Genomic DNA, 26275 nt, shown 5'->3' on the forward strand with positions numbered 1-26275 from the left:
GTTGCAAAACAACTCCGGTTTTGGTTTCTAAGAACCCCTGAAAATAAATTCGACAAAAAGACACGCCTACGAAGCTCAGTTCAAACTTAAAGCCACCGGTTATGCTTTTGGCATGCGTGCCCATCTCACAGCAGCGGTGAAAAAACAAGTCAAGCAAATGAACTCTGAGCTTGCCGTTATTCCCGGAGGTTTGACTAAAGAACTCCAACCGCTGGACATTGGCATCAACCGGGCGTTCAAAGTAAAGTTGCAAACGGCATGGGAACAATGGATGATCGGTGGCAAACACAACTTTACAAAGAGTGAGAGGCAGCGCTTGGCGAGTTACGCCACAATACGCAACAACGAGAGGGAACGCGGCGTTTTTGATGGATTACGGTACTTGCACAATTGTTCAATTCTTTCTACACACACACGCGCTGCCACCATGTTTCGCTCTGTTCTTTACTTTCAAATGTGGGAAAGCTTCACACGAGAGAAATGTTGACTTTGCTGTTGCTACTCCTTCTTTCCGCTCGGCAATGCGTAGCAACTCACACTAGCATGTGATGCATTCAATGACAACTGAGATGTGCAGTCCTCTGCTTCTGATACAGAGGATGAGGACTTTGATGGATTTCTGGGTGATGATTGATCGAAAAACGTGAGAACATTGTACGATGGCTAAATAAAATACACCCGAACTCAGTTCTGCTTTCGTTGCCTTTTTAAAAACGTGTTTTTATCTTATCTGTATGTCTTGGCATGCTACCGTATGCTTCAAGCTAACGTGTTAGAGTGCGCGCATGCATGCCGTATGTTTAAGCTGGCGTATGTTTTACCACTGTAAAACTGCGGCTATTCGTACGATGCGTCCTGTGTATGTGTAAAATACAGAAATGTCACGCATTAATGAGACTGCGGCCATTAGTACGATGCGTCGAATAGTCGTGAAAATACGGTACTTCCTGATTTATCTTTTTGCTTGCACTCACCATTGTAAACAAATTTAAATATTAGTTTAAGACGGCACAAGAAAACAAGCAATGCAGTTTTTAAATCAAGGTTTTTATTATTCAGGGAGAAAAATCCCAAACCTACATGACCCTATTCATTAGTTCATTCTCCGAACCACTTTATCCTCACTAGGGTAGCAGGGGGTGCTGGAGCCTATCCCAGCTGTCTTCGGGGAGTAGGCAGGGGACACCCTGAATAGGCTGCCAGCCAATCACAGAGACGCACAACCATCCACACTCACACCTATGGACAATTTAGAGTGTTAAATGCATGTTTTTGGAATGTGGGAGGAAACCGGAGTACCCGGATAAAACCCACGCAGGCCCGGGGAGAACAGGCAAACTCCACACAGGGAGGCCGAAGCTGGAATCGAACCCAGTACATCTGCACTTCGAAGTCGACGTGCTAACCACTGGACTACCGGGCCGCCTACATGGCCCTATGTGGGGAAAGATTCATTGCCCCCTTAAGCGTTACAACTGGTTAGGTCACTCTCAGCAGCAACAACCAAAATCAATAGTTTTCTGTAAGTGACATAGTCTTTCACGTCTTGAATTTTTTGATAAATGGGAATGTTCAGCCTCGGTAAGGATAGGTAAACAGTTTAAAGTTGTAACTGTGTGAAGTGATTGAAAATTGTAGAAATGAGAAACAACCCCCCAAAAAATCAAATTTGTGATTTTTTTTTAGGGGCGGGTATTTTACTGTAATGGTGAAAATATTGAATTTATTTATTTTTAAGGGGAAATTTTTGGCATTGGTCGATATAAGATGAACAGTTTTGTTGGAACGGTTTGTATCGCTTGGAAAAAATACAAATTAGAGGGGGATCATAATAGATATCTTAATAGAATTTTAGTGGGTATTTTAATTATAAAACGTGTGAATTTTTGCCAATGGTTGTGCTAAGCAGAGCAGTTTAAAGTTGAAATCATTTGAATCTGTCAAAAAAATTAGATATTGAAGGGGATTTTTAATTTGGGGTGGGTGGAATCTTTGAATTTGTGGTCAAATTTGGCATTTGGCAAATTTCAAGTCAGAATGGTTTGAATCAGTCAAAAACTGTAAAAAATAAAAATTGTAGAGGTATATATCCTGTATATATAGGAAAAAACTTCATTTGTCCCACACTGGGTAAATTTGCAATCTACAGCAACAAAATTGATGGGGCGTTGGTATAAAAGAAAAACCAAACAGAAAAATTCAGATTACCGTATTTTCCGTACTAAAAGACGCACTGGATTATGAGGCGCACCTGAAATGTGCACTGAAAATGTGCACACGTCTGCTACAAGCTAAGTTTTGAATGCAAACACGAAGCTGTAGCGTCCATTGATGAAAAGAGATTGGCTCACATCTCCTGTCCAACGTATTCCGCTTCAACTCCAAACTGCGACTCCCAGTTCCACATCCGCATCAGCACTCTGCGCTGATGCTCCTTTCTTCTCATCGTCGACTCCTCAAGCCTTCATCCATCCAGCCGCAGACCGTCCAACAGCACCGATCTCTCCGCTGAACAAAGCGGGGCTGTGTAAAATGCTGCCCATTACAGGCGCAAAAAAAAAACATAAGCTCCCGAGAGCTGTCCCCGACATTCCTCCCAATCAAAAGCAGTGCTGGTATGCCCATGCCGCTGAGAAGGCGCAACCACTAAGCACTGAGTCTCCGCCTTGATGAATGTCGTGGCCAAAAAATGCTGAAAAACAATACACATCCAGTCCACACGACACAACAGCAAACACAAAGTGACAAAACAAACACAAAAACAACAACAACAACAAAAAAAAGCAAGGCTCATGAGAGCACTTGCCGACGGCTGCCTACTCGGGCACCATCTTGGACTTCATTCCATCCATCGATATTCTACTGCTTATCCGAGACCAGGTCGCGGGGGTAGCAGCTTTAGCAAGGAAGCCCAGACTTCCAGACTAGTCTCTCCAGCTTGTCCTGGGTCTTCCTCGGGGTCTCCTCCCTGTGGGAAATGCCTGGAACACCTCACCAGGGAGGCCTTCAGGAGGCATCCGAATCAGATGCCCAAGCCTCATCTGGCTCCTCTCAATGTGGAGGAGAAGAGGCTCTATTCTGAGCCCCTCCTGGATGACGAGCTTCTCACCTTATCTCGAAGGGACACCCTGCGGAGAAAACTCATTTCGGCCGCTTGTATTCGGGATCTCGTTCTTTCGGTCACGACCCATAGCTCGTGACCATAGATGAGGGTTGGGATGTAGATGGACCGGTAAATTGAGAGCTTTGGGTCAGCTCCTTCTTTACCACAACAGACCGATGCAAAGTCCGCATCACGGCCGACACTGCACCAATCCGCCTGTCGATCTCTCGCTCCCTTCTGCCCTCACTTGTGAACAAGACCCCAAGATACTTAAACTCCTCCACTTGGGGCAAGATCTCCTCCCCGACCCGGAGGGGGCACTCCACCCTTTTCCGACTGAGGACCATTGTTTCAGATTTTAAGGTGGTGATTTTCATCCCAACCGCTTCACACTCAGCTGCGAAACGCTCTAGTGAGAGTTCGAGAGCCCTGCTTGAAGGAGCCAACAGTACCACATCATCTGCAAAAAGCAGAGATGTAATACTGAGGCCACCAAAATAGACCCACTCAACGCTTCGGCTGCGCCTAGAAATTCTGTCCATAAAGGTTATGAACAGATTCGGTGACAAAGGGCAGCCTTGGCGCAGTCCAACCCTCACTGGAAAGGATTCAGATTTATTGCTGGCAATGCGAACCAAACTCTGACATCGGTGGTATAGAGACCGAACAGCCCATATCATGGGGTTCGGTACTCCATACCCACGAAGCACTCTCCATAGAACTCCCCGAGGGACACGGTCAAACGCCTTCTCCAGGTCCACGAAACACATGTAGAGTGGTTGGGCGAATTCCCACATACCCTCGAGGACCCTGCTAAGGGTGTAGAGCTGGTCAACTGTTCCACGGCTAGGACGAAAACCACATTGCTCCTGCTCAATCTGAGGCTTGACTTGCTGACAGACCCTCTTCTCCAGCACCCCTGAATAAATCTTACCAGGGAGGCTGATGAGTATGATCCCTATGTAGTTGGAACACACCCTCCGGTCCCCCTTTTTAAAAAGAGGGACCACCACCCCAGTCTGCCAATCCAGAGGCACTCTCCCCGATGACCACGCGATGTTGCAGAGGCGCGTCAACCACCAGGACAGCCCCAACATCCAGAGCCTTGGGGAACTCCAGGCGAATCTCATCCACCCCTGGGGCCTTGCCACCGAGGAGCTTTTAACCACATCGGTGACTTCATACACAGAGATAGGAGAGCCCACCTCAGAGTCCCCAGACTCTGCTTCCTCCAAGGAAGGCGTGCTGGTAGAGTTGAGAAAGTTTTCAAAGTACTCTGCCCACCGGCTTACAACATCCTGAGTCGAGGTCAGCAGCGCCCCATCCCCACTGTACACGGTGCTGGTGGTGCACTGCTTCCCCCTCTTGAGACGTCGGATGGTGGACCAGAATTTCCTCGAAGCCGTCCGGACGTCGGCTTCCATTGCCTCACCAGACTCTTCCCACGCCCGAGTTTTTGCCTCGGCGACCACCGAAGCTGCCTTCCGCTTGGCCAGTCGATACCCGTCAGCTGCCTCTGGGGTCCCACAGGCCATAAAGGCCCGATAGGACTCCTTCTTCAGCTTGACGCCATCCCTTACTGCTGGTGCCCACCAGCGAGTACGGGGGTTGCCGCCACGACAGGCACCAACCACCTTATGGACTTGGACTTCAATGGGATGGTTCATTTGGCTTTGTGACAGATATGTGGTCTACATTTAGATGTTTGTAGTTATTAACGTTTATTGCATCGAGGGACTGTTCTGTTTGAGTGTGAAATGTCGGCCGATATTTGATTGCACCTGGCGTCTCACCGACTGCAGGAGTTGACAGATTATCTCATGTTCCCTTTCCTGAGGCAATATTGATGGACAAATCGTCCCTTCGCCCGGAGTGGTGATTATAGGGAATCGTTACTCATGGGTCACTTTTTGACAGGAGTCTCTCTGTCTGTTATTGTCAATCTTAATATTTTCTGCTACTAACTGTGTCTGTTTCTTTCTTGCTGATCTTCAAGGTGGCTGAGACGACAGAAAGAATTAACTTGGAGAAGCTGAGGGCCCGTGAACAGATTGTGTTCTTTGACGAGGTCCTACTCTTTGAGGATGAGCTGCATGACCATGGGGTCTCAATGATAAGTGTTAAAATTGTAAGTGCTGTCTTGATACGCTTCACGTTATGATGATTATCACAATATTGTGGGGAGGTTGGCAATATAAAAAAAAGCTCACGGAACTGTGTAAACATTCATGATATTGTGTAAAAAAAAACCCAAACAAACAAACAAAAAGTTAAATGGCATTGGAATCCCATTTTTTAAATTTTTTTAAGATCAAAGGCTTGTGTCACACTGCAGGCAAATCTGACCCAGATTGGATTTTTATACGACCGTTAAGTTTTTTTCCTTCTCACAGTCTGAGCGATTCAATAATGATTGTTTGGTTGTTTTTTGTTTTCAAATACAAGATGGGCCAGTTTCGTATGTGGTCCTGGATTGGGTACTTATCGAATTTTTGCAATGTGACCGCAGTCTGAACGGGCAGGTCCACTATCCGACATAGACGTTATCAGATGCGCTCCACACAGGCAAAGGTTACAGTATTGACTTTATATCTTAATTAATATTTTCCCCCTTGAAACAAAAAACAAAGCAGACATTTGTGGTGATACTAGTAATGCCGCCATGTAGACCAGGGGTGCCCAACCTTTTTTGACTGAAGATCTACTTTTCAAGCAGCCAATATCACACAATGGAACCCCGTTCTCGTACGTGCACGTCCACACACATCCGCATAGCACAGCCCTAACATGAACGAAACAGAAAAATAAACTAAGATTCAAGCCTCGTATGGCCAAAGTGTATAAAAAGGAAATCACTGTCTACTTTAGTGAGACCTGACACAGGGAGGCTAGGATGCACTTTTGTCGTGTGCCAAGCGCAGAAACATCACTATATCGTACCTCGCATGTACTGTTTTAAAATGCTCCACCTGGCATTCCCGATTCCCTTTCTTTGCCAATGCCATCTTTGCATTGCAGGCAAACAACAATGAGAATAAACAAAAAATAGCTGATCACTCGCTGCAATTGCAGACTGCTGACCGCTCACAACTTCCTGTGATGCAGGTCATGTGCCACCAAATAAATTGGTCCTAGGTGTTCTAATTTATTTATTTTGAATACTTTTTTGTGGACGCAAGACTGATTCTGTATTCTGTAATGTACACTAAGACAAAAATATTAATAATGTGCGGTCGACATGGGACCAGTCCATGGACTACTGGTCGACGACGATCAACTGGTTGGGCAATCTTGATGCAAATGCTTAATTTATGATGTGCGACAATGACATGACATCTATGTAGTTCACGATACCTTGACGTGGGCGAAAAGCAATCTTCTTTGATGGACGCACGCTGCTTTTAATATCATGACACCGATTATATTGTGAAAAATCTAATGTAGTGATGATAAACGTATAATATAATCATAATATTTTTATGCTATTGTTCCTTTTTTTGTGCCCTTAAAGCAACAGCGCTAACACGCCATAGTTGCTCTCAATCTCTTTTTCATGGGGTTTTTTCCTTGTGACAAAACTACAATCATAGTGTAGCTATCCATAGTATATCTGTCGACCATTCGTTTGTTGGCTTCTGCTTAACTGGGTCTGAGTCAAGCAGGAAGCAGTCATTTTTGAATCCAGACTCTCCACCTGAGAATGCTAAGTATCTCAAGTTGAACTATGGTTGGTGGTCAGATATGCTTAGAATCATTGTGTGTGTTGTGTTCAGCACATCACAGCAAAGGTAGAAGTGATATTGTCCCCTGCCCAATTGGTTTTCAGCTTTGATAAAAAAATATGCTGACTATTTTTCATCAATTTTTCTTTTGCACTCTATTTTCTTAAATTGACACTATTTCGTGTGTGCCTGTGTGTATGTGATGTGATGCCATGCCATGCCGTGCAGAGGGTGATGCCCACCAGTTTCTTCACATTGCTGCGTTTCTTCCTACGAGTGGATGGTGTCCTGATCAGAATAAATGACACACGCCTGTATCATGAGGTAAGTTGACAGGACATAAGGCTAAAGAAAACGGCGGCATGTACCACATATTTTTATTTTTTTTTAACCCAAAAAATACTAACACAATGGGAAATTAGGTGATCCATTTAAAGGGCAAGTGTGAGGTAAACTAGGCCAACCATCTTTTGAGTAATACTTACGGATAAAACTATAAAAGTAGCATACATATTTGTTTTAACGCAACCACCCAGGTTCATAGTTAGACCCATAGAAACACTCTTCATCACAAAAATGCTCTTGTTTGGCAATCTACAGCAAGTGACACCATTCACAGAATTGGCAGTCAGCCATTGTTGATTGTCCCGTTAACTGCTCTTTGCCATTGAGTTGTTCTGCGAAAAGCCTCGGCGCTGTGTAGCGATGCATTGTTCACATTCAGGCAAACAATTGTTTGAGTGCCCACCCCCAAAAAAAAGAATAGGGAACACAAATGGACCAGGTTTGTTCTCGTAAAGCAAATAAATTTCACGCTGGTGCTTGATATAACGGTTTGCAAAAGGTGGATGTGACAACCAGTAAACTCTGGCTGTTGCTTATGAAAATGTTCGATTCAAAGTATTATACGAGTACATGGATGTAATCCTATCCAAAAACATTCTAACTATATTGGTGCATGGATGGAATCCTCTGTCATGGTTTGCAACTAATAATGCTGCAGAAGGCCTGCCGATATATTGTGCGCAGTGCCCGTACAACGCAACCTTAGGGCTGGCAACCGTTTCAGGGTGTCCCCCGCCTCCTGCCCGAAGACAGCTAGGATAGGCTCCAGCACTCTCCGTGACCCTTCTGAGGAGAAAAGCGGTTCAGAAAATGGATGGATGGATGTATTTATTTAGTTGTCTAATTTTTGAAACAAATTTTTGAAGACAATTTGTCCTTTCTTTTGCTTCCAGGCTGGACAGAAATACATGTTAAGAGAGTTCTGCACAAGGGAAAGTAACATAGCTGAACTGAAGGTAAACTTTGTACAACAATCTAAAGCCCGCCACATCATTTTATGTGGCCTTCAAAAAGCAAAGATGTCAACCTTGATGACATTTCCTAAAATCGCTGCCAACATTTTTTATTCTAATTTGTAATATATAAGATTGATACTGTAAGCATTTCTTCTTACCAAACTCCTCATTACAGTAACTTTAACAATAGGTGAACAAATCCTTATTCTTGGCTTCTTTATATAGTTCAGTCATCACGGCCCTCCAAGGAAAATTGTAATTAAAATTTGGCCTGTGACAAAAATGTGTTTGACACCCTTGGTCTAAAGCATGTTCCACATCAGACCTGGGCAGCTAGGTCCTGCTGGTCACATCCGGCCCGCTCCATTGTCTGACAGTCTCTCACTATGTTTTGGTACTCCAAATGAAGTGCACACTGTATGGTGCTTTTGTTTTGAAAATGCTGGGTTTATGTTGATGTTTGATTTTGATTATTTTCGCTGCATTTGGTGACTTTTCAACCCCTCTGTGGTTCTGTTGGTCCACCACAGTTTGGTCTGTGGTGGCCCCTACAGAACTAGCACTGACCATTAGTGCACTTCAGGTGGTCCGACACTGTCACGTGGTGGGCACCGTTAACATTGAAACCTGCCCTTTTGCCACTAAGTTATGTTAGCAACATTTGTGTTTTCCAAATGCTGGGGGGAGGAGGTGGATTTACTCTAATAATACGCGTATCAATGCAGACTGTAGACAGAAACTCATCTTGGTAATTTTGCCAGGCCTGATGTTTCATGAGTTTTCGTGCATGTTTAGACCTTCAAACGTAGTGTTTTATTGGCGAATGACATGTTACTATGGCACCAGCTTTTCACAAAGTCCGGAAAATACGGTAGTTCCTCATAAAGTGGACATACTGTATGTCACGCTTAAACACTCCTATTCACCACCAACCCAAATGACATTAGAGCTTCTTTGCCATTTAACCCTTGGGTCCTTCAAATGAAAAAAACCCTTAAGTTACGCATTTTACAAGTTTTGTAATGATGTATTTTGTTATAGATTCTTTTTTTTTTCAAACACTCAAAATGTTCAGAGGCATCTGTGCTACCCATACATATATAGTTTTTATTAGTTCTTTGGGATTTTTTATTATTTATTTTTTGCAAAAGGAAAAAAAAATTGTCTGGAGGTCCCAACCAAGCCCTACTAACAATCCTGACCGGACGTGTTCATGTAAAATGGATTGCTTTGAAGCCTCCTGCAAAAAGGCAAACTCATTTGTGATCCTCTAGCGCCACCTAAAAGTTGCACAATTGGAATGACCTCAACCCAACAATGTGGCATGCATACGTCTGTCCAAGCGAAAACAAAGCGATTGACGTAAAAATGCATGTTTACACATTAGGTTTACGATGCATTCAAAACTATGAATTATAATGGGTCTCTATGGTGCAAAATATGTAAATTGTGAAGATTACGGAATCAAAACCTTTTTTATTATTGCTGCAATGCCTGAGAATTATCAGCCGGTAACGTCATGAAATTTAGGCCATTTTAGAACCGCCCCATACGTTTCAGCTCTCTCGTGTTTTTCCGAATGCCTTTGCCTTTGATTCAAAGACATAATTTTACATTTATCGCAAGCGGTGGACTACGAGGGTTAAACATCCTGTGTCCATTACATAACTGTGCACCTTGCACATGATTTCCACTGGAGAGGTCCCACTGTTCCCTTAAATTTGGAAAATGATTTTTCAAAAGTCAACTCAAAATATTACAAATGAAATTTAAGACGGCTGTCAGTAAACTTTACAATGCAGAACAAGTTCATAAAAAAAGTTATTTTTAAAAGTTGATACGTCGTAACATTGTTTTTTTCCCCCCTGTTTTTCAGAGTGTTCCTCCTTCATTGTACACTGATCCGAATGAGATTGCTCAACATTTAACTTTCAAGCTCAGAGAGTGTGAGAAGTTGGAATTTCCCGAGCAGGAGCCTGCTAATGAAGACCTTTAATGACCAGTTTATTCTTCTTTATTTTTTTTGTTGAACGGACTTGTTCAAATAATAAATAATACAGTCACCATCGTGTATGTAAAGTTAGTTGATATATGCATGCACTCAGCATACTAGTAGTGCCAAACAGCCCTCCACCACATGATATTCCAATATTCCAAGACAGGTGAATGAAGGAAGACACTGGGGATATTTTTGGTGAGGAATTCACATCTTATATATATATATATATATATATATATATATATATATATATATATATATATATATATATATATATATATATATATATATATATATATATATATATACACACACACACACACACAGTCACACAAACCCTTGTGTAATTTGCAGGGTCACGCACATGCACACACCCACTTACACTCGCACACAAGCACACACCCCTGCATGTGAGCACAACGTCACACTTTCAACTCACTAACTAACTCCCTCCTGTATATATTTCACTTTAATAGTTGTATGTGTATATAAACGGTTATTTTGATTTCAAAAGCCCCTTTTGCCATGTTATATTCCTTTGGAGAATGAAATCAACCATGATTTTAAACTATGTATTATCAATATTCATTATTCCAAACATGAGAAAGCATTCAGCAAACATAACTGGAATCGAGCAAAAGGACTCCAAATCCCAACGGCCAAACCCGTAAGTGAAGTGCCGGCATTATTGACTCGAGCTGTAACGCAAATTACTTGGTTTAAACGAACATTCTAGTGCAATCGCACAAATGTGACGACTGTGTCAAAATAACTAAATAAAAGACACCACTGTTACAGAAAGACTTTACACGCTATTTAAACTGCTGATCGCGAACGGAATGAACCGTGATTGAAACTAACTGTGATGCTGCTCTTTACACTGGCTGTCACCTGTCAGTGGCAGCCCCGCCCCTCTGAAAGCGCCAGATAAAGTCACCAACATGGGTTTCCCTGGATGGATTTTGTTTGATTTCTACATGATATTTGCGGTCCTCGGGCCCACTTTATATCTGTGGACGAAGGATTAGAGGCTCAAATCCTTCGTTGTGTCAGAGGACCGGCAACCTGAGGCCAAGGCCAAGGACTTGACTCTGAGGCCAAGGCCGAGGACCAAGGACTTGACTCTGATGTCAAGGCCGAGGACCAAGGACCTACCTCCGGTTCTCGAGCCGGTCCATGGCCTCGAGGACTGGCTCGAGGAACACATCACTGGTACCAACCAAGGCCCTCTGCTCCTTCAACAATAACAAGCCATGGTTCACTCCCAAACTCAGGCAGCTTGGAAAAGAGAAAGAGGGCGCATTTAGAAGTGGAGATCGGGCAGTGTACAAACACGCCGAAAACCAATTGACAAAGGAACTTAACATCGCAAAGAGAAGCTATGCAGAGAGGCTGGAAAAACATTCTCTGCTAACGACTGCATCTGTGTGGAATGGCCTGAAAGCAATCACAAACTATAGATTGCCATGCCCCCAAACAGTAAACAATAAGGGTCTGGGTGATGAACTAAACATGTTTTTCTGCCGATTTGAAAAGGACACCGCCATTTCCCACATACACCCATCTCTACCAGAAACTACTCTATCTACGCCCCCACCCTCATTCTCTCCCATACAGATCCACGAACAGGACGTGAAGCAGCAGAAGATCAAGAAAGCTGCGGGGCCCGACAAAGTGTCCACCTCCTGCCTGAAAGTATGCGCTGACCAGCTTGCTCCGGTCTTCACACAAATCTTCAACAGATCCCTGGAGCTGTGTGATGTCCCATCCTGCTTCAAACAGTCGACCATCATCCCAGTTCCCAAGAAACCGGCAACATCGGAACTGAACGACTCTAGGCCTGTCGCTCTGATGTCTGTGGCCATGAAGTCCTTTGAACGCCTTGTGCTGAACCACCTAAAGAATGTCACCGGACCCCTGCTGGACCCTCTTCAGTTTGCCTACCGGGCAAAAAGGTCTGTGGAGGATGCAGTCAACAAAGGCCTGCACTACATCCTCGAGCACCTCAACAGCACAGGGACCTACGCAAGGATCCTGCTTGTGGATATAGCTCTGTGTTCAACACCATCATCCCGGAACTCCTCACCCCCAAACTTCTCCAGCTCGGTGTGTCCCCTACGATCTGCCAGTGGATCCTCAGCTTCCTGACGGGACGGACACAACAGGTGAGACTGGGAAGAACAACATTATCAACACGCACCACTAGCACTGGAGCCCCACAGGGATGCGTCCTCTCTCCACTGCTCTTCTCCCTCTACACCATAAGTGTCAAACTCAGGTCCTGGAGGGCCGCTATCCTGCATGTTTTCCAAGTCTGCCTGTTGCAACACACCTGATTCAAATGATCAGATCATCAGCAAGCTCTGCGGAAGCCTGACATTGAACCTGTTCATTTGAATCAGGTGTGTTACAACAGGGAGACTTGGAAAACATGCAGGACAGCGGCCCTCCAGGACCTGAGTTTGACACCTATGCTCTACACCTTGGGTGCCCAAACTTTTCGGATCGAAGACTTTTCGATCAACTAACCTCACGGGATCTACCCTTACCGACGTGTGCGCGCACGCACACACACACACACACACACACACACATGCCATGATGAGAAACACCCTGAAACTGAGGCATGCGACTCACTTCTGCAGCCTGTTAACTATCGTAGCTCACAAGTACCATTTTAAAGTGCTTCCCTGGACCCTCCTAGATTGCTATTCTTTGCCCGTGCCCTCGGTGAATTGTACACAAAGCAAACTGAATGAGAATAATGTCGATAAAAGGTGGAGCGCAACAGCTCTGATCACAAGCTGCAATTGCAGATTGCTGAGCGCTAACAACTTCCGGTGACGTAATCAGGCGCCACCGTAAATTCAAGATTTACCTGCTTGATTTTATTTCTTTAATATTTATTTTGTGAAAATGAGACTAATAGGATGATTAGGGTGCAGCGTACATGAACACAAAAAAATATGTTACGAACATGTACAAAGACACACAAATGGTTGTTTGTTTGTTTTTTTCTCCTCGACAGTCTTCAGATCTACTCGGGACCTGTCTTAGATCTACCGGTAGATCAGGATCTACCTAATGGGCACCCCTGCTCTACACGAACGATTGCACCTCAACATGCCCAGCTGTCAAACTCATAAAGTTTGCAGACAACACCACGGTCATCGGTCTCATCAAAGACGGCGACGAGTCTACGTACCGACAACAAGTGGAGCAGCTGGAGCTCTGGTGCAGGGCTGACAACCTAGGGCTGAACACGCTCAAGACTGAAGAGATGATCGTGGACTTCAGGAAGCTGCCTCTCACACTATCCAACTGTCCTGTGTCAACCGTCGAGACCTTCAAGTTACTGGGAATCACAGTCTCCCAGGACATGAAGTTGGAGGTCAACACCAACTACATCCTGAAAAGGGCCTAGCAGAGGATGTACTTCCTGAGGCTGCTGAGGAAGCATGGCCTGCCACAGGAGGTGCTACGAGAGTTCTGCACGGTAGTCATTGAATCAATCCTGTGTTCTTCCGTCACGGTTTGGTTTGGGGCTGCCACAAGAAAAGACAAAATCCGACTTCCACGGACAGTTAGGACAGCGGAAAAAATCATTGACACCGCCCTACCCACTCTTGAGGACTTGCACACTGCAAGAATCAAAACAAGGGCACAGAAAATCCTACTTGATACCCCGCACCCTGCCCACCACCTTTTCCAGCTACTCCCCGCAGGCAGGCACTACCGACTCATGCGCACTAAATCCAGCAGACACTTAAACAGCTTCTTCCCTCTTGCCATTAACTCCCTAAACAGTCACTGACGTATACTGCACCGCACCAGACACTTCAAAGCACTCAAGGACATCTGCATAATTGCACACTTCTTGTCCTACAAATACTGCCACTGGTCACTTTAAAATGGTTCAATGATTTTCTGCAGCAACTGTACAGCTGTTATAGTATTGTATTCTACCACTGATCACTTTAGCTCTGCTTGATACTTTGCACATTGTCTCACATTTGTCACTGGGTGGTACCACTGCACTACGGTTCACTTACATTACGAAATGTCCTTCCATATGTAATTTTTCCATACTTATTTGTCACGTCCTTCTTTATGATGATACTAATGCAGCATGTTATACCGGAGACAAATTTCTTGTGTGTTCTACATACTTGGCCAATAAAGATGATTCTGATTCTGATTCTGGAGCTGCAAAAAAATAAAAGCCTTCTATAAAACGTAGGAGACTGGACTGTCTCCGAATTGTTTGTTATTCATTCCTTTGTTGTGTGTTCACAAACGCCACTATAGAATTTATTTTGTAATTTCCTCGCTTAATTTTTTTGTTTGTTTTGGTGCATTATTTTCGCTTTTCTTAGTGTCAGTGAAGTGATCATTAATATCCGTTTTCTGAGGCTGTCTTTGAACGCCTCTCGAGTTGAACGGAGTCGGACGCAGACGTGTCTGTGTTTGTCGAAACCGTTAAAAACATAAATAAAGTGTACGTTTAAAAAAAAAGCTCTCCTTTTTCGGAGTTGCAACATGTATCTATATCTATTTGAGCTATATTAGCCTACGATCAAAATCTTTTTCCATTTTCAAACATTTTTTGATCAAGCTCCAGGGAGCGTGTTGACGACTCCCTTTTGAGTGTATTCAATTAAATACAGGTTGAAGATGATTTGCAAATCATTTTTTCTGTTTTTAATTGAACAAGTCCCAACTTTATTGGAATTGGGTTTATGGAATCTATCCAGCAAGCCATCCATCAGGGTTTGCACGGGTCCATAAAGTTGATAAAAATCAATTAAAAAAGAAGTTGTAAAATTATGTTCTTAATTGTCCATAATTTTCTGGGAAATCTTCTAAAATCCATAAAAATTAACCTGCGGTGTTCATTTCATTTGCGTGCGTCGGCGTGAACAAGTACGCACTGTTGTGTCCGAAAAACGTGAGGACACGGCTTGCTTTTTCAACGGTCTTTTATTCACTGATGTCACAGGTGTCAGTTGTCACCCAACCAACCAATGCTTTGCGACACTGCCGTAACATTGTGTAGCAGTATGGTAAACGGCCATATGCTACATTTACCCCCTCCCTTAATGGAATCTGGAAAACTTCTCAAACCACAAACAACTAGACAAGGGATAGAACAAGCCCTTCCTGAGCTGAGCAAACCGGGTAGACTGCCGGTTTACCCGCTTAGCCCTGTGGGTATTCTGCCACGCAACAGGCGAAGCACTAGCTAGAACTCAGTCACGTAATCGTCTAAATAATGAGGTCGGAGGCGGACCCGAGCTGGACGAGGCCCCGGTCCCTCGGGCACAGCTGGTTCACCATGTTCTTGAAGGCGCCTCACCGGTGTCCCAGGACAAGCAGCAGGAAAATCGTAGTCCCTGTCGGAGAGGTCCAGATCTGCTACAGCTCTTTCATTCAAAGGAGTAGGTGATGCCACTCTCCTGAGGCGACTGGCATGCCAACGTGACCGGTCGGCCAGACGGAAGGTGGCTGGCCCAAGTTGAGCAGTAATCTGGACCGGCGCTGTCCAGAATGAGTCCAGTTTGTGTGAACGGCCGGGCCGGCGAATGCGGACCCAATCTGACACAGTAAGTGCGGGTTGCTACGCCCGGCGCTTCTCATCAAATCGCCGCCTCATCCGCTGCTGCTCATTGGCCACCCTGCTGGCTGGAGAGAATGCTGATGCTGGAGTGGCTCCTGTTGGAGGACAGAGGCGATCAAGGGGCAGCTGCAATTCGCGTCCCAGCATAAGGAAAGCTGGGGAGGTGCCAGTCGTGGCATGAGGTGTTGCTCTGTAATGCAACAGAGTGCCCTGTAGTGCGGAAGAGAAGGGAAGGCCGTCCGCCAGGTGTGCTCTTAGTCCATTCTTGAGGGTTTGGTTGAATCTCTACGCCCCCGTAAGCCTGGGGGTGATACAAGGTGGTCCTGATATGCTTTATCCCCCTCGCTCCCGTGAAAGCTGCAAAGTCAGCTGAGATGAACTGAGGCCCATTATCCGTCGTGATAATTTCAGGCACGCCCCATCGTGCAAAAAGAGAGGATAGGAAGTCCGTGACGACCTTGGTTGTGATAGACCCAGCAGCCAGAACCTCGGGCCATTTTGAGTGGAGGTCGTATGCCACCAGGAGGAAACGCTGGTGTTGAGGCATGGCATACCTAAATGTTCACCGCAAATGTCGACCTGGATATGAGTCCATGGGCCGGCCGGCCACGCCACGGGCTGCAGAGGGGGGGGTGTGGCCAGTCTTGCCGCTTGTGAGGCACGCTAAACAGTCCTTGACCATGGTCTCCACATCATTGTCAATACCGTTGTCTCCATACGTTGCTTGACCCTCACGATACCCAGATGTCCCTCGTGAACCATGGTCAGGATGCGGGGCCTCAAGGTGAAAGGAACTACAGTACAGAGCCCCCTAGCCACACAGACATCACTCCAACAAGAAAGCTCACCCTTCACCCGGTGAAAAGGTGCAAGTTACTCCGAGACCTATGCGGGCCAGCCCTCACGGATGAAGGTCCGGAGCTTGGTTAGTGTTGGGTCTACGGCGGACGCTGCCTGAAGGTCTTGCAGTGAGACGGCAGCTTGGAGGGGTGTGTGGAGATGGAGGATCAAACCTTGTTCCAAGGTGTCATGGTCTGTGTCCGGTGCGGGACTGGGCGTGGCCCGGGAAAGCAAATCCGCCACCACGTTGTCCCTACCTGGTGTGAACTGGGTGGTGAAATTGTAAGCTTGTAACCTCTCAGTCCACTTATACAACTGCAGCGGTTTCTGCCCTGACCCGGTTGTAGCTAATAAGGCTGTGAGAGCCTTATGGTCGGTGCGGAGTGTAAAGTGTCGGCCATACAGGTACATGTGCCACCTCTCACATGGCCAAACACAAGCCAGAGTCTCCCTCTCCCCAACAGAGTACTTCTGCTCAGCAGAAGTGAGTGACCTTGATGCGAAGGCTACTGGGCGCTCTGTCCCGTGATGGAGCTGGGACAGCACAGCCCGAACCGCAGTGTTGGATGCGTCACAGGTCACAAACGTTGGGCTTTCCAAGTCAAAATGGGCGAGTACTGGTGGGGAAGTGAGCTGTGTCTTGAGCCGGCGAACGGCTGCTGAGCATACCGGCATCCACGACCACAAGGCGTCCTGCTTTAAGAGGGCACGCAGTGGTGCGGTTGTATCAGAGTAGTTGGGGAGGAAGCGCAAGTAAAAAGCCGTCATGCCCAGAAAGGTGGACAGTTCTGCGGGGCACGAGGGCTCTGGCAGGCGCAATACTGTATCAACGTTGGAGTGTAGCGGTCAGGCGAAATCCCACAAACTCAATAGCCGATGCCAAAAAGATGCACTTCTCCCCATTCAGGGTGAAGTTGTGGCTCGCCAGCACATCGAGCACCTTGGAGAGGCGGTCATCATGCAGGTCACACATCGCACCATGTACTACGATGTCATCCAGGTAAACAACCACCCCCGGGATGCTTGCGAAGATGGTGGCCATGATCTTTTGAAAACAGCTGGGGGCAGAGCTGAGGCCAAAGGGCATGTGGGTGTAGCGGAAAACCCCCATGTGGGTCACAAAGGCTGTAAGGTTACGACTGTCAGGGTGCAGGGGAACCTGTAGATAGCCTTGGCGCAGGTCCAGTTTTGTGAACACGGTGGACCCATAGAACTTGGCAGCCAACTCCTCCGCTGTGGGCAGTGGGTATTTGTCAGGAATCACTGCCTTGTTAGCCATTCTGAGGTCAACGCGGCGTCGCAGACCACCCGTCTTTTTCTTTGCTGCCACCAGATCCAAGGGGACGCGTCAATCTGCTCAATGATGCCAGCATCGAGGAGTTTCTGTACTGCAGCGATGGCTGTTTGAAAGTGCTCTATAAATACTGTTGACTTGACCTGACTGTAGCTCAGCCGCGATGTCATCACGCAGGGCGAGGGGCAGTCGGCGAAGAGGCTGGATGGTGGGCACAGTAGGATCAAACCTGTAAAGAGCGATGGCCAACGGTGCTGCCAGGATGTAGTCACCGTCAGAATTGCGGCGCCTACGTTGTCAAGTAGGAGTGGCAAGCTCACGCCGTCCAGTTCCACTGTGCACCACTTGAATGGCTTGGCGCCGGAGCCCACGGTGGTCAGGCCCGACTGGTCAGGTGAGCGGGATGAGGGGTTTGTTGGTGTGGGGGCAGAGCAGCACATGCTGGAGAAGTGGTTCATCTTCCCGCAGCGCTGGCATCATTGTCCGGTGGCCTTGCTAGATGGCGCACGCGTGGTGTGTGAGGCCGAGCCACAGTTGGCACAAGGTCTGCGTGTGACGGCCCCTTGACGTCCGGCCACATTTACCTCGGCACCGTCGTAGGTGGAGGTGGAGTCTGAGGGTTGAGCGGTCGGAGCGACAATCTGAGCCAGAGCAGGAGAGCGTGAAGCGGTGGGTGTGTCTGGATTCGCAAGCCGCGTGCCAAGTGTGCTGCATTCTCGAGTTGGAACGCCATTTCCACAGCCTTCGACAACGGGAGGTCGTCCGGCGACAGTAACAGTTTCTCCCGGAGCATGGGATCAATCGTGTGCTCTGCTAATTGGTCCCGAATCATCTCCTCCTCCAAGCGGCCGAATTTGCAGAGGCAAATCGGCAATGTAGTGGTGTACCGGCTCGCCCCTGTGTTGCTGTTGTTGGCGAAAGGTAATGCGCCGGACTATCACACTCTGCGAAGCAGCGAAATGTCCAGCCAATAAAGCGACACAATCTGCATAAGTCCGTGCGGGTCCGAGAGTACGAAAAATGCGCTGGCCCTCGACGCCCAAGCTGTGAAATAGCATAGCCGTTAGCCGTGCGTCGCTTGCCTCGTTTAGTCCGATCGCCGTCAGATATGTTGTAAAAGAGTCATACCAGCGGGACCACGGGACTGGTGGCTCACCGGGGAGCGCAAGGAACGAGGGGAGGGGAGCTGCGTTAAAATCCCATCCTCGTCGCCAAAATGTTGTGTCCGAAAAACGTAAGGACACGACTTGCTTTTTCAACGGTCTTTTATTCACTGATGTCACAGGTGTCAGTTGTCACCCAACCAACCAATGCTTTGCGACACTGCCATAACATCGTGTAGCAGTATGGTAAACGGCCATATGCTACACGCACACGCTCGTCTTTTGATTTCAACCAATCAGTGCCAACACAACCGATGTCACACACGACATACAACAACAGCTAAGCTAAGCTAGCCGAGACGACACAACGCTCGAAGTCGGATGGACACGTTTTTCTGCCAATCTGTGTGTTTCCCTTTTTGGCCAAATATATTTTTTATGACAACTGTCTTGTCCATGGCGTCTTTTATTCATTCCACTGGGGTTTAGCAAGTGTGTTTATAAAGAGACGAAAATCTCTTTACTGTTACTAGTGTTAGTGCTTCAACATGGCTACGCTAGTGAAAGCAAAACAACAAACTCAAACACGTGTTCGTTCAATGTTGTCAACTAATATTCAGATTAATTTTAGGCGATTTTTCCTAAATTCTCCAGAGAAACTTTCATTAAAATTTGAAAATCCGGAGGACTTTCATCACTGCGAATGATACGTTATCCGTTATAAATAATTAATTTCGGGCCGAATTACCGTACTGGCCAGAATATAAGACGGCCCTGATTATAAGACAACCCCCTCTTTTTCAAAACTCAAGTTTGAAAAGAGACTTTTTGAACACCAAATTAATTTTTATGCAGAAAATAATTACAGTACATCTGAAACAAATAATTATAACAATATATTTGAGAGAAAAAGCATGTTATTTTGTCTCATTGAAATCTTAATATCTGAACATTTAAATATGTAAACTAACGTGCAATCACATTTGTAAATGAATGGCTTCTGATTTTTGAAATGTAAATCACATCATAACCTCTCCTCAGCTGCTGGTTAACCTGGATGATCTTCGACCCACTTTTCTCCAGATTGTCGCTACGTCTCTCCATTTTCTGTTATGTCGTCTATTATGTTCTTCTCTCTTCTTTCTTACTGCTATTTTTAATTTTTCTTCTTCGTGCTACCGCTATTTTTATTTTTATTCTTCGTGACAGGGGTTCACTTTGGCATGGGAGTCAAGTTCAGCATTCGCTTCACTGATATCTGGCATCATCTAGCGTAAAAAAACTGAATTTTTAAATGTAATATAGTGTACATGTATTTTCCAAAAAAAAATTTAAGACCGGTGGTCCAGTGGTTAGTGTGTGGACCTCACAGTGTAGAGGTCATGGGTTCAATCCCGGCTCCAGCCTTCCTGTGTGGAGTTTCCCACATTCCAAGAAAATGCACGGCAGGCTGATTGACCACTCTAAACTGCCCCTACGTGTGAGTGTGAGCAAGGATGGTTGTCCGTCTCCGTGTGCCCTGCGATTGGCTGGCCACCGGTTCAGGGTGTCTCCCGCCTACTGCCCGAAGACTGCTGGGGTAAAATCCAGCACCCGCCGCCACCCTTGTGAGAATAAAGCAGATCATAAAATGAATGAATGCTTTATTGTTCTGAACTTCTATCAAGTTGGCAACAACTTTACACCGGATGCAGGTCCTCGATTGACAAACGTGAGAATTCCTCATCTATAGTCCATCCATCCATCCATTTTCCGAACCGCTTGATCCTCACTAGGGTCGCGGGGGGTGCTGGAGCCTATCCCAGCCGTCTTCGGGCAGTAGGCGGGGGACACCCTGAATCAGTTGCCAGCCAATTGCAGGGCACACAGAGACAAACAACCATCTATGCCCACATTCAAACCTAGGGACAATTTAGAATCAGCCTGCCATGCATGTTTTTTGGAAAGTGGGAGGAAAGCGGAGCACCCGGAGAAAACCCACGCAAGCCCGGGGAGAACATGCAAACTCCACACAGGGAGGCCGGAGCTGGAATCGAACCCGGTACCTCTGCACTGTGAAGCCGACGCGCTAACCACTGGACTACCGGGCTGCCCCTCATCTATAGTATGTAATGAATTTTCCTTTTTTCCATCACCCCGTCGAAAATTTTTAGATTAAAAAAGTTTTTTACTTGTGAAATTACAGTAAACAGAAAACAGTTTTCTATTTAAAGTGCTTTTTTTGTTGCTATTTCCGTCCCCTATTTTTCTTTTGGATGAATAATGTACTCTGGGGAGAAGTACAGGTTGGAGAGCTTGGTGTGTGATGTGACACACAAGTCCGACAGAGCACGAAAGCAACACATTTTCGCCGTACGTAAGCTTCACAAGCATTTGCTCTGGAGCAAATTTAAACCAGTTGCGTTCACACGTGCAAATTTACATCGGTGCTGTTTCGCAAACGGGCATTTGCTCCGGAGCAAATTTTTAAACCACATCCCTGGGGTGGATCAAATTTGGTCCGGTGTAAGCCTTTTTCCAGGGCTATGCCGGAGCTAATTTGCACGTGTGAACGCTCTACTGGGGCAGCCCCGGCGTAGCACCGGACCAAATCTTGCCGTGTGAACACCCCTATAGTCAACCAACTTGTGGCACCTTTCAGTTGTTATTTCACTCCATGATTGCTGAACAACATTCCACAATTCAGTTACATTTCTTGGTTTTGCTTCAAAAACAGAATTTTTGACATCACCCCACAAGTTCTCGATTGGATTGAGATCTGGGGATTGGGCTGGCCACTCCATAACATTAATTTTATTGGTTTGGAACCAAGACTTAGCTCATCTACTGGTGTGTTTGGGGTCATTGTCTTGTTGAAACACCCATTTCAAGGGCATGTCCTCTTCAGTATAATGCAACATAACCTCTTCAAGTATCTTGACATACACAAACTGATCCATGATCCCTTGTATGCGATAAATGGGCCCAACACCAGAGTAGGAGAAACGTGCCCAGACCATGATACTTGCACCACCATGCTGCACTGTCTTCAATGTCTACTGAGGTTTGAATTCAGAGTTTGGGGGTCATCTCACACACAGTCTGTGGCCCCTGGACTCAAAAAGGACAGTTTTACTTTCATCAGTCCACAAAATGTTCCTCCATTTTTCTTTCGGCCAGTTGATGTGTTCTTTGGCGAATTGTAACCTCTTCTGCACATGCCTTTTTTGTAACAGAGGGACTTCGCGTGGGATTCTTGAAAATGAAGTTGCTTCACTCAGACGTCTTCTAACTGTCACAGCACTTACAGGTAACTGCAGACTGTGTTTGATCATCCTGGAGCTGATCATTGGCCTTTGGCATTCTGGTTATTCTCCGATCCATTTTAAAAGTTGTCTTCCGTTTTCTTCCACGTGTCTCTGGTTTTTCTACCCATTTGTCAGAGATTTTCTCGGACAAAGTTAAAGAAATGACTCGGCACACAGGAAGTCTTCAATATCGGCGGGAGCGGATCTCTGAGAGCGAACGACGGTTTAGTTGCTCCAATGATACACACTCAGCTCCCTCTCCGCCGGTTCGAACATTTATTGCAAAATACAAGAAAGACACTGCCCCTGAGATTTGCATACCACGCCCCCCGGTCCGGCCACTCGGCAGTGATCTGATCTACCCGAAAACACAAGTCATAGACTTTACTGATGACGAATGTCCACCTGGGCACAACAGCTGTTCCCAAACTGTCTTTTGGTATTCAAAAACCCCTTGTTCCCAATTTGTTTGTTCCCACTCTGTGATTTAATCTAGCCTTCGCCCCCCCTTGCTTTGACGTGATTACTCAATAAAAGGCACTCCGCCCAAACGGCCGACACGTCTACGCAGAGCATGTCCAGACATGCCCAAATTAACCGAAACTTTAAACATAATAAAATTTTCTTCATTGATTTCTCTATCACCATTTTAAGACATTGGAGATCATTTTAGCTGAACAGTCAACACTTTTTTGCACCTCTTTATAGGTTCTTCCTCTTTAATCAACTTTTTAATCAAAGATCGCTGTTCTTCGGAGCAGTGTCTTGAATGACCCATTTTCCTCAAATGCATGTTCAACCTGTGCTGGCTTCTTCATCCTTAAATAGGCGGCACCTGATTCACACCAGTTTTTTTTCTTCCCCAAAATTGCTGAACTCAGAGATTGGTTGCCACGCTGCTGTTTTTTTTAACATACCCCTTTGAACTATTTGCCCAATTGCACAGCCTTGGAGCGTGCCTATTATGAATGGGTCTTGTTTGTTTTCTGAGAATCTACTGCACCTACTGGTAATTTGTCTGACATGTAACAATAAAAAATATACAAAAAAGGGATATTCTGGTCAGGGAAATAAGGGATATTCTGGTTACACATTGCACTGCTATTATTTTGAACAGCACTGTAAGTGCAATATATACTTCCCCGTGCTGCTGGGGCAAACCATTCTGAAAGAGGGGGGTTTCACTCCCCCTAACACAGTCAGGCTATGTTGATTATGTTGGTCCTTCTTGCGCGGAAGTCTCTCTACGGTTTTTGTGTCTACCTCATTTCGAATGACTACACTTGGTTCGAGGACAACACTGGAGAAGTTTTATTTTCGCTAGGTCGCTACCACTGTCAGACAAACACAGAGAAGCTCCACCCGCTCTATTTATATGGGCGCAGAACACTGTAACCTTCCACACAAAATAGTTCCAAAATAGTAACAATCGTGTCAGTGGCATACATCGTATACCTGTATGATACAGAGAGAGAGAATAACAGATAACTTTGGTCTTGTCAGTGGAGCAATCTGGCAACTTTTTAAACGTAAACTTTCCATTCATAAACTCTTTAAGTATCCGTTTTCGGTGTCTCGCGCTGCCATGGCTGGCAAAACTGACATGGGCGTGGACTCCTGCAGCGCGCTTGTTTTGTTTCTGGTGTATTTATAGAGCACCGTAACATCCGCTTGTGACGTGTGCCGCGTTAATCTCGCGAGAAAAAAATTAATCCCGTTAAAATTCATTTAAATTAATGCCAATAAAAACGCGCTAAACTGACGGCTCTAATATATAAGAGCTGTCAGTTTTGCGCGTTTTTATTGGCATTAATTTAAATGAATCTGAACGGGATTAAATTTTTTCACGCGAGTGTCACGTTGGAAGGTGGTGGTGGACCCCAAAAAGCAGGCAGGAGGGAGGAGCAGGGTGTACTTGAAGAAGTGTATTGAAACAGAAAACTAAATCCAAAACAAACGCAGTCCAAAGTATCAAACAAAACCATGCATGACTGGCAAAAAATTCACAGGAACAAAAACATGACAGCAGCAAGCAAAAAGCAACAAACAAACATGACAGCAGCAAAAAGCAACAATGACCCGACAATAAGTGGTCGGGCTGGGAGTCCTTTTAAAGCACTAATTACCTAATGACCAATAGCTGTTCAGCTGCAGGGGGAGCCCTACAGTGCCAAATGTTGGTCCCAAACCGAATCATGACAGCGAGATTAATGCGGCACACGTCACAGCGAGTGTTATGTTGTTCTACAAATAAACCGGAAACAAAACAAGCGTGCTGCAGAAGTCCACACCCATTTCTGTTTTGCCAGTCACGGCAGCACCGATAAACCGAAAACAGATACTGATATGGAAAGTTTACTTTTAAAAAGTTGCCAGATTGCTCAACTGACAAGACCAAAGTTACCTGTATGCTTTGCAGTCGTAAACTGAGCTATCATCACAGCATGTCGAGTCTGAAATACCACTTAATGGCCAAGCACCCAGCTGATATAAGTACTCCGCCCCCTCGTGGAAGACAGACAGCTATGGATCATTTTTAAGCGAAGAAAATGGATAACATGACGAAGAAAAAAATTGCTGAAGCCATAGCTAAATGTATGGCTACTGCATGCAAGCCTGTCAACATTGTCCACAGCTCGATTCAAGATGAAATCATTCGCATTGCATCTAACGACTCCACTACACGCTGTGTACAGAGATTGTACGTAACGGAGAAGGCTAAGGTACACCAAGCGGGAGAAGACACTGTTTCGGGAGAGAAATAAGAAACTACCGTATTTTCACGACTATAAGGCGCCATTAAAAGTCTTAAATTTTCTCCAAAATGGACAGGACGCCTTATGATGCGGAGCGTCTTGTGTATGCGCTGAGTTCCAAAATCTGACTGACAGCCGACACGCTGTTTATATAGAGAAAAGGCGGAAGTGACTGTGGACAGGCATGCGGCAAAGAAGTCGGCCAATCAGTGAAGGGTGGGCGTGTATATATACATATATGGAGAGGGAGAGAGAGAGAGAGAGAGAGAGCGAGAGAGAGAGAGAGAGAGAGAGAGAGAGAAGGCAGACGTGAGAGAGGAAAGGCATGCGGGGAACAGTCCGCCAATGAGTGAAGGGTGGGCGTGTAAGTGGACGCGAAAGGGTCGCCCCAAGCAGGTACCAACACCTCTATAGAGTGTGGCAATGTGCATTGCTGCAAAACAACTTCGGTTTTGGTTTCTAAGAACCCCTGAAAATAAATTCTACAAAGAGACACGCCTACGAAGCTCAGTTCAAACTTCAAGCCATCGGTTATGCTTTTGGCATGCGTCCCCATCTCACAGCAGCGGTGAAAAACCAAGTCAAGCAAATGAACTCTGAGCTTGCCGTTATTCCCGGAGGCTTGACTAAAGAACTCCAACCGCTGGACATCGGCATCAACCGGGCGTTCTAAGTAAAGTTGCGACCGGGCGTTCACAGTAAAGTTGCGAACGGCATGGGAACAATGAATGATCGATGGCAAACACAACTTTACAAAGAGTGAGAGGCAGCGCTGGGCGAGTTACGCCACAATTTGCAAATGGATTGTGGCTGCTTGAACGAACGTGTCTGCTTGCACTGTTGTTCGAGTTTTTGGCAAAGCCGGAACATTTCACACGCAATGAGAGTGACTCTGACAACGAGAGGGAACGCGGCTTTTTTGATGGATTACCGGTACTTGCACAATTGTTCGATTCTGATACAGAGGATGAGGACTTTGATGGATTTCTGGGTGATGATTGATCGAAAAACATGAGTACATTGTACGATGGCTAAATAAAATACAACGGTACTTAGTTTTGCTTCCGTTGCCTTTTTAAAAACGTGTTTTTAGCTTGTATCTGTATGTCTTGGCATGCTACCATATGCTTCAAGCTAACGTGTTTTTAGCGTGCGCGCATGCATGCCCTATGTTTAAGTTGGCGTATGTTTTACCACTTTAAAACTGCGGCCAATAATACAGTGCGTTTTGTCTATGTATAAAATACAGAAAT

General features: G+C 45.7%; 2 protein-coding genes and 1 long non-coding RNA gene across 3 annotated transcripts in view; 2 read left to right on the forward strand and 1 right to left on the reverse strand.

Annotated features, from left to right (window-relative positions):
• The window catches only part of tiprl (TIP41, TOR signaling pathway regulator-like (S. cerevisiae)), a 31384-nt gene extending 21194 nt beyond the window's left edge, over nt 1-10190 (forward strand). Inside the window, 4 exon segments of the mRNA XM_052047235.1 lie at nt 5100-5231; nt 7054-7149; nt 8064-8126; nt 10003-10190. Coding sequence (XP_051903195.1) covers nt 5100-5231; nt 7054-7149; nt 8064-8126; nt 10003-10122 — 411 coding nt within the window. The 3' untranslated portion in view covers nt 10123-10190.
• A 136-nt stretch (nt 10191-10326) lies between these two features.
• Nucleotides 10327-14588, forward strand: LOC127588489 (uncharacterized). Its single transcript, XM_052047228.1, has 2 exons — nt 10327-12290; nt 13154-14588. The coding sequence occupies exon 1, from the start codon at nt 11302-11304 to the stop codon at nt 12271-12273; it is 972 nt and encodes a 323-aa protein (XP_051903188.1). The 5' UTR covers nt 10327-11301; the 3' UTR covers nt 12274-12290; nt 13154-14588.
• A 4839-nt stretch (nt 14589-19427) lies between these two features.
• On the reverse strand, nt 19428-25796 carry LOC127588498 (uncharacterized). Its single transcript, XR_007959093.1, has 2 exons — nt 25767-25796; nt 19428-25481 (listed from the first exon to the last, which is right to left on the reverse strand). It is a non-coding gene; the product is annotated as an uncharacterized LOC127588498 (long non-coding RNA).
• Between the last annotated feature and the right edge of the window lie 479 nt (nt 25797-26275).

Source organism: Hippocampus zosterae, chromosome 16, assembly GCF_025434085.1.
Source record: "Hippocampus zosterae strain Florida chromosome 16, ASM2543408v3, whole genome shotgun sequence".
In the NCBI taxonomy this organism is placed as follows: Eukaryota; Metazoa; Chordata; class Actinopteri; order Syngnathiformes; family Syngnathidae; genus Hippocampus; species Hippocampus zosterae.

What these genes read in the sequence shown, in the direction of transcription:
- LOC127588489 (XM_052047228.1), top strand. Translation starts at nt 11,302, where the DNA reads ATGGCCTCGAGGACTGGCTCGAGGAACACATCACTGGTACCAACCAAG.